Source organism: Sinocyclocheilus anshuiensis, unplaced genomic scaffold (assembly GCF_001515605.1).
Source record: "Sinocyclocheilus anshuiensis isolate Anshui unplaced genomic scaffold, SAMN03320099.WGS_v1.1 scaffold2202, whole genome shotgun sequence".
Taxonomy (NCBI): domain Eukaryota; kingdom Metazoa; phylum Chordata; class Actinopteri; order Cypriniformes; family Cyprinidae; genus Sinocyclocheilus; species Sinocyclocheilus anshuiensis.
Window position 1 is genome coordinate 50,191 of NW_015558664.1, and position 12,088 is coordinate 62,278.

The 12,088-nt window shown below is 35.6% G+C and overlaps 1 protein-coding gene across 1 annotated transcript in view; it reads right to left on the reverse strand.

The window, feature by feature from the left end:
• Positions 1-575: 575 nt before the first annotated feature.
• LOC107681203 (protein MRVI1-like) overlaps positions 576-12,088 on the reverse strand; it is a 55,963-nt gene continuing 44,450 nt past the window's right edge. Inside the window, exons 25-31 of the mRNA XM_016477421.1 lie at positions 7,966-8,119; positions 7,827-7,876; positions 6,655-6,774; positions 6,388-6,455; positions 3,769-3,888; positions 1,443-1,574; positions 576-1,370 (exon numbers count right to left, since the gene is read on the reverse strand). Coding sequence (XP_016332907.1) covers positions 1,130-1,370; positions 1,443-1,574; positions 3,769-3,888; positions 6,388-6,455; positions 6,655-6,774; positions 7,827-7,876; positions 7,966-8,119 — 885 coding nt within the window. The 3' untranslated portion in view covers positions 576-1,129. The remainder of the gene's footprint in view (positions 1,371-1,442; positions 1,575-3,768; positions 3,889-6,387; positions 6,456-6,654; positions 6,775-7,826; positions 7,877-7,965; positions 8,120-12,088) is intronic.

The window sequence follows — 12,088 nt, forward strand, 5'->3', positions numbered from 1 at the left end:
AATGACATTATGCCAACAATCCTGATTATTGTCCTAAAAACGACAAAGTTAAATGAGATAAAAGTCAAAATTTAACATAAAAAGTTTAAAAAATGAGAAGTCAATTATGACACAAGTCAAAATTATGAGATACTAAGTCATAGTTATGACATGTCAAAATTAATAGATGAAAAGCCATAATTATGACATTAAAAGATAAAAATATTAGATAAATTCATAAAAAGTTGAAATTGTAAGATAAAATAATCGCTACGGAAGCTTATTCCCACCATATAGGGTAAAAAATCATAAATCATAATTATGATTATGGTAAGTCAGAATTATGATAAAAAGTAAAAAAAATAAAAATAAAAAATCTGAAAAAAAACTATAATTATAACATAAAAAGATAAACTGATCACTATGTAGGCCCATTTCCACCACATAGGAAAAATTGCTTTTGTGAAATTATTACATAAAAATTGTCATGTCAAATTTATGAGATACTAAGTCTTTATTTTCTACCATGCAATAAATAGGAAATGTACTCTCGAAAAAATCATGTGATTTTCAAACACCTTTATTACAAGGTGAAGTGGCACAACAGTAAACACAAGCACACATGTGCAAATATGAATTCTTTCATGCTAGTTAAAAGTGCTCTTCAAAATAGTGAAAAATTCTGAACTATCAAACTCAGTGCTCTGAAGGCACAACCCCACACAACCGTCAACTACCAGTCGCAAAATATTGCACTTTAGGATCTACCTTGGAATGTCAATTAAACATATGACAACACAAACAACTGCAAAGACTTTAAAATATACTGTACCAAATTTTGTATTAAATATTGTACATAATATTTCAAATATATATTTCACAAAACCTGAGATGTTTAATCATAAGGTTCGAGTGGTGTAATCATATATCAAACGTTTCTCTGCAATAACAAGAAATCCCAACTTTCCCAACCCCAAGTATTATAACTTTATCAATTTAGTTTACAAAGCAAATCTGATTTCTCATCTAAGCACACTTGGTCCCTAAACAATAACAAGTAGTTCTGCTATTTTCTAAATGCAGTGTGAAAGACTGGTAGAAACAATATGAGCTGTGTTAATCTGTCTCTCCGTGATGGATGGGAATAAAGTCATTCTGGGGCAGGGGTCTTTGACCCTACATTCAGTCCGAAAAACGTCTTCTTGCCTGGGACGGCGGACTTCTCTGCAGACGTGTCTCCGCTCTCACTGTAGCGGTTACTGAAGAAGCTTATGACATTGACAAGAATGAATGAAGCAAAAAACAGAGTGAGGACGATCCAAAGCACTCGATTTCGCCGGAAGAATTTTGGGAATATCCGGTCAAGGACCTCTAATGCCTCCTCAAACCTGCTGCAAGGACAAAGACATGACTACTGATTCACTGACAATAATTTGACAGGCAGACACTTTGAAGTCAGTTACCTATTAGTCTTCCTGTCTTTAGCAGTATTTCCTCTTGCTTCCTCCTCAGAGTCCTTCTGCTTCTCTTCTGCTTTCTCTTCCTCCTCCTTCAGCTCCTGAAGTTCTTTAGACCTCTTAAGTCCTTCTTGGAATCTACAGTGAAGTTAATTTCTGTTAACTTCATTAATTTCTATTAATATACAGTAGAAGCTGAATTGGTTTTCTAAAATCTTTTATAAAGCTTAAAAATATATTGCATAAAATCATTTTCAAGAATGTCTATTACATTTTTACAAAATCTTAAAATGAAACATTACTTTGAATATCCACCATTTTGCCAACTGCGTGTCCTCATTATTATTATTATTTTATTATAACAACATTTAATCCAATTTAAAAGTTCATGCTTTTGTTGTCAACATTGAGTTTTTTTTGTCTAAAATGCAGACCTTTTCTGTTCAACCCTGTTATATTTCAACCTTTAAAAAGATGAATCACATTTAAAAGAATTTAAAACATTTGAAGTAAACGTGAAGAGTTACATTTCTCAATCTGAATTATGAAAAGACTTTTTCAAAAGTAAATTAATACTTTTATTAACCAAGGACACATTCAATTGATCAAAAGTAATAATAAAGACACAATACTAGAAAAGATTACTGTTTCAAATAAATGCTGTATTTTTAGAATTTTGAAAAAAGAAAATGATATTTCAACAAAAATATTACACAGCACAACTTTCAACATTGATACGTTTCTTATGCAGCAAATCAGCACATTCAATTATTTATTTGACGGAAAGAGTGAATGTTAAAATATATTGAAACAAAACACTTCTTTTAAACTGTACGAATGTTTTAAAATATTACTGTTTTACAGTATTTTTGATCAAATAAATGCAGCCTTGGTGAGCATTTTGAGAGACTCAAAAACATTTAAGTACAGAAAAAATCTTAAATTGTGTTTGAAGAGTGTCAAGAAAAGAGCTATATAAATGTAACAAATTATTACCGACCCTGAACTTTTGAATGGTATTGTATATTGACCTCATTAAGCTCAATAGTTCAACACTGTTTGAATATTGGGGAAATCCCAATCTCTTCATGACATTTATTTTTAAATGTTGGTAACACTTTAGATTAGGAAACACTATTCACTAGTTGCTTATTAGCATGCATATTACTAGCATATTGTCTGTTTATTAGTACTTATAAAGCACATATGAATTGCCTTATGAACATATTTTAGATCCCTTAATCTAGGGTTGGGTACCATTCACATTTTAACCGGTACGGTACCGGTACCCAACGGTACCTTTTTTCGGTACTTTACTCTCTGTGTAATTACAAAAACATTTATTTCAGTGAAAAAATAAGTCCAAAAGTCTCAATTTCAACATGGACAAAGTTTCAAAAAAACAATTTGGACGTATTAAATTACAAATATTCAGTCTATTGTAAATGTGTTCATGCCGTCATATGGTGAGACGCAGAGGCCGGAAATCACCGCGAGCGTCACGCGTGCTTCAGTATTTGTGTAGAAAACAAAACCGCGTTTCCGCCATTCATACATACAGAGGCAAGCGGAACATGCAGGATTCATATTTAAACCGTCTTTTTGCATTTTAATATTCACAGACACTAGCGATTCGAATTGAGTGGCAGTGGCTACTTTTGATTTATTCATCCAAAATTGACGAATTCTGTGGCATTCCGCGCTATAGAGTAAATGACGTTTTTATGAATGGACTCCACGATCCCATCCGCGTTTTCGCAGAAACAATATGGCCCTAGAAATGTAACCACACTTCAGAACATTTCGGCTTGCCCTGTGTGTTGTTTGAACGAGTTGCAGGGGTGACCTCACATCACAGGGTCTCTCTTTCTCTCTCTGTAGAGTATGCGCCCAGATGCGTTCTCAGGAACCGAAATTTGGCACCGATTGATTTAACGTGAATCGGTACTCGGTAGTACCAACGCAATTCAGTCAGTACCCTTAAAAGTACAGAGTTCGGTACCCAACCCTACCTTAATCCTACCCTATATGTAATCCCTAATCTAAAGTGTTTAGAATGAGGGTATATGGTTTTAAAATCACCCTTTGGAAAACCCATATTTGTTGACAACTAATCTGAATATTGTGCAGAAAGCATTTTACTACGGTGGTCACCAATGTCTCCCAAGGATTGTTACCTTGGTTTTTAAAAGAGGTGATAAAAAAATGGCAATTTCCTGAGAATGTTTTTGCAATTATGCAACTAGTCATCTGAACAGACTTAAACGTTTGTTGTTTGATGTGTGCGGTCACACAGATTCATTTAAGCATTCAGTAGTGCCAAGGGTGTTACCCTTTGTTATATGCTGCTTCTTCAATCTTGGCTTTGATCTCTTCTGTAATCTTCTCTGGACTGGAGACAACTTTGGTTGGCATTGCTTCACTTTCCTGTTCCATCAGAGGGTTTCCACTGCTTTGTTTCACATAGGAAAGAAGAGACAGGGATGGAGCAATAAAAAAAATTGCCATTACGCAGATATGTGCGAACTACAGAATTGGCTCTCTCCGTTCATAACCACGAGTGATAACAATAATAACCTCTGCCCTATTGGAGAGACTTAAATGCCACAGAAAGGAACATGGCACACATGCCACTGCAGCTCTGACAGAAGTGAGACATGTTTAAACACGTCCTTTGGGAGGTCTTTAAACATCACTCGCTTTAGAATAGCACACACATTACTAGATTGTTATTGTCTGTCTGTCTTTGAGTTAAAACCTGGTATTTAGATTTGACAGTACGGTGACAATCTCTTTGCCTTTTCTTGCTAAACAGTACGGTCAGACACTGATGACTGGTTTTTGTCAAACCTTCCTGTCCAAATGTTTAGATTTAATCACAAAATAGGATGTAATATTGACTGCAGATGGGATTCTTGTGCTATTTTAAGCACACAGAAAAAACGAGAAGGTTGTTTAAGTTATAATCATCCGAAAGGGCCATGCGTCTTGGTGTACTCTCTTAAAAATTAAGGTACTTTATTGGCATCTGTGGTTCTATGAAGAACCTTTAATAACATCCATGCAACCTTTCCACCGCACAAAAGGTTCTTTATAATGGAAAAAGTTTTCTATATATTGCACAGCCCTGTATCTTAAAAAAAATTCTGCTAATTTGCAAAAAAAGGCCTAAAATGCTCAGATGATCAAAATATATGGTAACACTTTATTTTAGGGTCTCTTAACTAGTTGCTAGTAGTCGTAACAAGCATAGTTGTATCTTTGCTCAAATCAAGATAGGAATCATGTCTTTGTGGCAGTTTTTCTGGTGATTAAAAGATAATACAAGACATACAAATAGTTGTCGAAAGCAGATATGCTATTAAACGCACATAATATTTTGTGAGAAAGTGTGACGTGCTACATCAAAACAGGCACTATTTTTGGAATCAGCACTCCAAAATTAGTATGAAAGAAACATTGGATTTCCTTCAGAAAGTAAGATAATGGGCGGTGTAATTAAGTTCTTCACATAAAAATGGTTCTTTTAAGAACAGTTCACCGAAAGGTTCTTTTGAGTATCAAAAATGGTTCTTCTATGGCACCAGTGCGAAACCCCCCTTTAAAAACCTTTATTTTAAAGAATGTTGGTGAATAAACGTATTTCAGGGTTCCTACACATTTTCCATTTCGAAATTCCATACTTTTCCTGACTCAAATTTCCGAACCTCTCAGTAGATTTTCAGACCATATTTAACATAAATGGTTCATAGTGCTTTATTTTCAGCTTTATATTTGGTATACAGTACAGTCATCTATAAATATTTTTATTTTCACAGGGTTTTTCATTGATTTTCTTCAAGTGACAACATACAGTGCCCCTAAAATAAAAAAATAATTAAAAATACATAAATAAAAAAATAAAGACTTTTACATGCACACAAGAAACTTTTTTGAGCCCTCGAGAAACTATTCACATATGCATGGGAATTTTTTTGCATGCTTACGCATTACAATTTCTAGTTTTATATAACCTATTTCCTTTGTGCATCACTGCCATGTGAATAAAACAAGAGCATGGATGCACATGAATTAATAGAGATCTACTTGCTCAAAATGTGGCTTTTCTTATGGTAGTACCTGTAATATCAAGGCCTAATGTCCAATTTAACACATCCTCTGTGGCGGCGCAGAAACCATGACACAAAATGGGCTGATGGCATAAAATTTGCCAAGTTCAAAGGTCTCTAAAAAAGAGTGGCACTGTAAAAAGGTGTTTGAAATTTGGCTTTCATTAGGGCAGTGTGCCATATTTCAAGGTCCTAAGTCTCTTTAATGCATATTCTGTGGAGGACAAGAAACCACACTGCAAAATGGGCTGATGGCACAATAGGTGGCTCAGTGTGCATTGTCCTATATGTTAAGTTTAATGGTTCCTTGTGCGCACATAAAAGTCAGTATATTTTTCATTTTTGAAAAGGTCTTTGAGGCTATGTAATACGGTGCTAAGAATAAAGCGAGAAGAAACACAAAATGCTTATAACCTGCATTTTGCATAATGAAAAAGTGCATTCATTCAGTCGCATTTGACAATCACTAAACAGCTGCCATGAAACCTAACTTCTTGTATGATAAATTTATTTTCATTAAATTCTTAATTTTCTATCATAAAAATCTAAATAGGGGCAAAAGTCTGGAAACACAAATATTTTTCCATACTCTGCTTTCTTTTTTCCATACTTTTCCAAACCCCGTAGGAACCCTAGTATTTAGATGTGCTTCTTATCTGCCACGTAAACATGCAACATTCTCCAGACGCATATCTTTTGATAAGGCTCAAATTGATCCATTGTTTTAAGGAAACTGAGGATGTCAAAGAACGAATTTCCAAGCATTATTTGAAGAATGTGTGCTCATGTACACAGTTTATGAGGAATGTGGCGGCACAGAATCGAGAAAGGCAATTACTTACGATTTGTCAGGCACATCTTGTTGTGTGGGGTCCGAGGAACTGCTGTTCTTCATGGTGTTCGCCTCACACTAAAAACAACAGTAGAATACACTCAGTAAAAAAATCCTCAAGGTCTCATTCTGATGAATGGCTTTGGCCTCAAATGGTCACCTTGATAAAATGTAGGAATGTAGGAAACTTAAAGATAAAGCATCATTAATTACATGAGGCTGCTGACAGGCTACAACATAACAGCTGACGAGGCAGTGCGCGTGAGATAGGACTCACCACCACAGGAAGTGCACCGGGTGCAACATTAGGGCCAGCGGCGGCTGGCGTCTGCCCGGGGATGTTCAGTAGATTAAACTTGGGAACTACAGCCACACTGACTCTTCGTCTGGGCAAAGCCTTAGAGAGAGAGAAAAAAAACACACTCTCTGAAATTAAACTAATTTTATCTGTAGGTAGGCACATTCTCTGCCTCTCTGATCTATGTTATGGATGTTATTGGTACAATATTACAAAAGACAGGATTTTAAATGGCTGTTTGCAGCACCTTAGGTTCAGCAATCATATATTCACAGTAATAACCATATTTTGCCAATACAGGGTTCTTGAGCTGGCTATATGATTCTCTGGAGATTAAAATGGTTTTCAATGTTACATTTTTAAAAGGTTCTTTATGTTACAGGTTCTTCAGATTGGTGTATCTGTTTACAGAGGAAAAGTGAATCCAAACAAGTTTTTTTGTATCAATATTAGATGTTTTCTTAAGAACCATAGAAGTAAAGAATCCAAAATTTGTTGCTTTTAGTCCATGTTTGGGTTGAAGCTTTGAAGTCATATACAAAACTTCAAATGTTTGGGGTCAGTTAAATTATTATTTATTTATTTGTCACTGATAATAATAACAAGAAATAATTCCTGAACAGCAAATCAGCATACTAGAATGATTTCTGAAGGATCATGTGACACTGAAGAATATATTACACTTTTTAAAAATATATTACAATAGAGAACAGTTATTTGAAATCGTACTAATATTTCACAATATTACTGTTTTCAGCTGTTTGTACTGTTGGTGAGCAGAAAGGACTAAAATGTTCTTGATAATAAAAATGTTCCTCCTAGACCTGACTTGCAAGCAAATTTAATCATAAACTACAGGCTACTGGCTTTAAAACATCCTTGACAATTCTCCCATGATTTAATCATCCTCCGCTTTTTCCAAACCTTTATGTGTTTCATTCTTCTATTGTACACAAAAGAAGATATTTAGAAAAATGTTGGTAACCAAACAGTTGATGGTAGCCATTGACTTCCTCGTATGGACTAAAAACATAACATCTCAAAATAACATCTTTTATGTTCCACAGAAGAATGTCAGTCAAAAAGGTTCCCCTATGGCATCATAGGAGCAGGGTCTATTTTTGATCCTTTAGCCACAGACTTTTGCCTACCTTTCCCATTTGCACAGACATGGATCTTGATGTACGTGGAACACCATCCTCTGTGCGAAACACATAAGAGATAGTAAGAGATGAAACATAAGCAGGCATGTCTTGGGGGGGCAACTGTGGTTTTGATGTTTCTGTTTACCTCCAGTGTCCACTGATCCTGCATAGCAGCGGCTGGAGTTCTGGCTGGCAAGCTTCTTAAACTCCATCAGCTCAGCATGATCCTTCTCATACGTCCGCTTCAGATTCTCCACGTACTGCATCATCACCTCAGTGGCCTTGTTCATTCTCTTCTCCTGCCACGGACAAAGCAAGCGTTACAAATTATCATATGTACAATCCACAGTGTACTCTTAATCTCTAGGACACTGGGTTTTTTGGGTCTCACTAACAGTAGCATTCAGGACATCATAGAATTATCATGCACAATGTAATTTATCCAAGTAGCACATGTCCTGGATCAACATCCTTCAAAGAACAATGACATCTAAACCTGCTGAACTATTCATAACGTACCCTGTATAATCTGAGGGAAATAACCAAAACTCAAGCCTATTCCTAAAATCTGACCGGTTTAGAAGAAGAACAATAGCCGGGTTTCCATCCAAATTTGCGGATTTAACGTGTTCAGAATTGGAATATCGCATAAAACATTTGCAAATACGCACCGTTTACATCCAATGCGTCAAAGAGAACAAAATAGTCACTTCCTGCTAATCTGGCACTATAAAATTAGGAGAAGCCACTGAATATAATAATTTTCATATACAATAAATTACTTGCACCTCAGACGAAACACAGAAAATGCGGTCATTGTATTCGGAGGCGGATGCCTGCTGTTTGGGAACGCAGTCATGTAGGACAGTTCTGGGAGGCAATTATACAGAAATACTTTGATGACAGACTTTGCTCGGGCATTTCAGAATGACCATAACAACATTTCAGATGCTGTGGAACGAGATCGTACTGCTGGTTCATGCCATCCCATAGCGCAAAGTCACATGATTTTTTTTTTATGTGCATGGAGGAATTTAATCGGCAAATGCGTTTCCATCTCTCGTTATTCGCATCAACCTTTTTCGCACAAGTCAAAAACCACCTCAAGCGAGCGTAAAAACTTTTTATTTTTATTCGAAATTTTGGCATTTCCATCATTTGTTTCTGATGCGATACTTCAAAATGCGCATAAGAACAGGGTGATGGAAACAGCTAATATTGGATTGGATTCTCTCATGAATTGTATTTGTGACGTGAAGTTTGCCCAGTAGATTAAGTAAGTAAGGGATCACAAGCTATAGTAGGATTTCTGCTTACCACTTGTGTATTCAGTCTATTAACAATGTTACCAGTTGGCTTCTGTTTGGTCTCAAAGTCATAATTTTACATGGCCTAGATTTAATAAAAAATGCTTTCTTCACACTGTGGCCAAACAAGATGATATTCTTAAAATAAAATGATTTATCCCCCAAAAAATGCCATATTAGCTGCCTCGTTTCTGGTTAATGTTATTTTTGGAGCCGCAAGGCTTTTTTTAAATGACGTTAAGTCAATTATCAGTCAAACATTTAATCAATGTCACACACTCAAGACACTTTAGGCCAACAGGACTGGCAGGTTACTAAACTTGCATCTACTATGCAAAGGTAGACTTAAACTTAGGGCTGCACAATTAATCGAATTTCTAATCACGATTACAATTATGGATGCCACAATTACGTAATCGTTCAAAGCGGCAATTAATCGTTCAAAGTCCACTTATGTTATTCTGTGTGCTTAAGATGCTTTTTTCTTTCTTTCTACATGTTATCTTAAGGGTTTTTTCATTGTTTTAATTTTAGTTTTAGTATAACACTAAAATACCATTCATATTTTTACTTTTTTATAGTTTAAAGAAGAAACCAATCCGATGTATAGTTGACATTTGAGGCTTAATACTATAGAAAAGCACTAAAAGTTTTTCAGTTAGAGTGTTTTCAGCTTGTTTATTTTCATATAGAAATATGGCATGCAGTTGCTTCAAACAATGGTATAAACATCATTCAGTGTAAATTGTGATAATCGTAATTAATAATCGCATTTCAAGGGAATAATCGACAATTATGATGTTTGTCAAAATCGTGCAGCCCTACTTAAACTGCATTTGTTGTTAAAAGAAACATGATGAGTTTTCAGGATATTAATAAGATGATCATTCTAAGGCAGCAACAACAACCACAAAATATTTGTATCACATGTCATTATTAAATTATGGGATGCAAGAGCAAGGCATGGTAAACTGAGGTAATGATACAGTACTTGCAGTGAACTCATGCAGGGCCTATTATTAATAGTGTCGCCACTTGCTACAGATGTACCGCTGAGTCCCTCTCCATTCACTTGGTTTACTTTGGCTTAAGGGCAGGCATGACACTTAGCTAAATCTATCACAAACATATCTTATCTGCTGGAAAATAAACATTCCCAACTAGTGGCCCCTCTACAGCATCAAGACAAGGGACAGTTTTCTCATGAAAACACGAAGAGCACATCAAATGGGGGGCTGAGAGAGACCTGCAGTCACATTAACAAAATGTAACAAAGTTTTGTGTGCAAGAAGGTCCTCTGTCAATAGCACTGAGATGTATGAAGCATCTCCCACAGAAGTCACCTTCAAAGAAAGCAGCTCTCTGTTGTCAGCGCAGTGAATTCGCATCACAAACCTGAAGATGAGTGTTCAATCTGCATGGAAAGATTCTTCGCCCTCACATTAAAAAAAAACCCCCACAATTGCACAGATCCAGAAACGACTGGATTTTAGCCTCTAAATTTCAGCAAGCAACAGCAAAGTTGAGGCCAGCCGCCAAGGTTGTAATGTTGCAGACCAGAGTAAGTTCTGAAAAGATGTCAATGGAGAAGAGGCTTTACTATGCTGAATAAACTGCTTTTGTGGGAAAACAGCTTACCATGAAATGAATCGACAGTGGTTAATCTAAACATGTTTGCCATTAAACCTCTTGAACTGTTAAAGTTCACACATAAAAAAAATTCTGTTTTATAAGAGAAATCACAGACAATTTTGTGACAAGTAGGATTCAGTTCACGGCAATTCTCATTCATTTCCCATGCATTAAGTGACATCTGTGTGTTTCAGAATCTGTTAATTGTACTAGAGTTTCTGTTGAATTTAATGGGGGAAAATTATACTGTTTACACAGTGGATGCTTTGGCCTTGTGTGTGTGTTAAAGATTCCAGTTTGGATAGAAGAGAATAGACTGTGTTTACAAAAGTAATTAAATTGACACTGCATCTTAACTTTGGGAATATTTGATGATTAGGGATGCACTGAAATGAAAAATTCTTGGCCGAAGCCGAAACCGAACAAAATGAAACACTGGACCGAAGGCCGAATACGGTTTTTCGAGTTTTTTCCCCATGTATTTTGTCCATTTTTTTCACTATTGCATAAATTAAATAGCCAAAATGTGCTTTTTATTGTTTTGTCTTGCTTTCCAAAGAAAAAATCAATTACAAAACAACAATTAAAAAAGATTTAACACTGAACATTTTTTAACATTCTAGCAGACATTATACCAACAAAGCACAATTTAACTTAAAATTAAAAAGTTAGTAAAATAATATTTTTTGGCCATCAGACCACCTTCTTGAAACAGCCATGTATTTTTTACTGTACAAATAAAAGCAGCCTTGCTGAGCAGAAGAGACTTCTTTTAAAACATTAGAAAATATTACAGATCCCAATTTGAGCACTATGTGTGAATGTTATAATAAATGTATTAACAGAGCTGTTGTAATTATTATCATTATTATTGTCTTACTTTTTATTTTATTTTACAGGACAACAGTAAAATTACAATACTAACATTTATGAATGCTGGAGTTCTTGCTTTTCCTCAACTTTTATTTTGGAAGACCTCAGCACTTCTTTTTGTTGACAACAGCAGATTTATAAATGAGTCTCATTACGAAAACGTCACACGTATCGCATTGTCACATGCCTTGTAAAAATTCATAACAATGTGACTGAGCAACTGACAACTGTTTCAGTGCAGATTTCCCCCTGGATTGAACCCTGGTTAACAAGCAGATCCGCCGCGAGTTCAGCGCTGTCAGAATAGGCTACATGCAATTCGTGCGTGTATTAGAAAACATGACGTTCTGCAGTTTATTTAAATGTTTAAGGCCATTTGGCGATTTCAATCATCATACAGTAACCAGCAACAATCACCCCTTCCTCTTCTCATTGAAGACATGCGATGCAGAACTA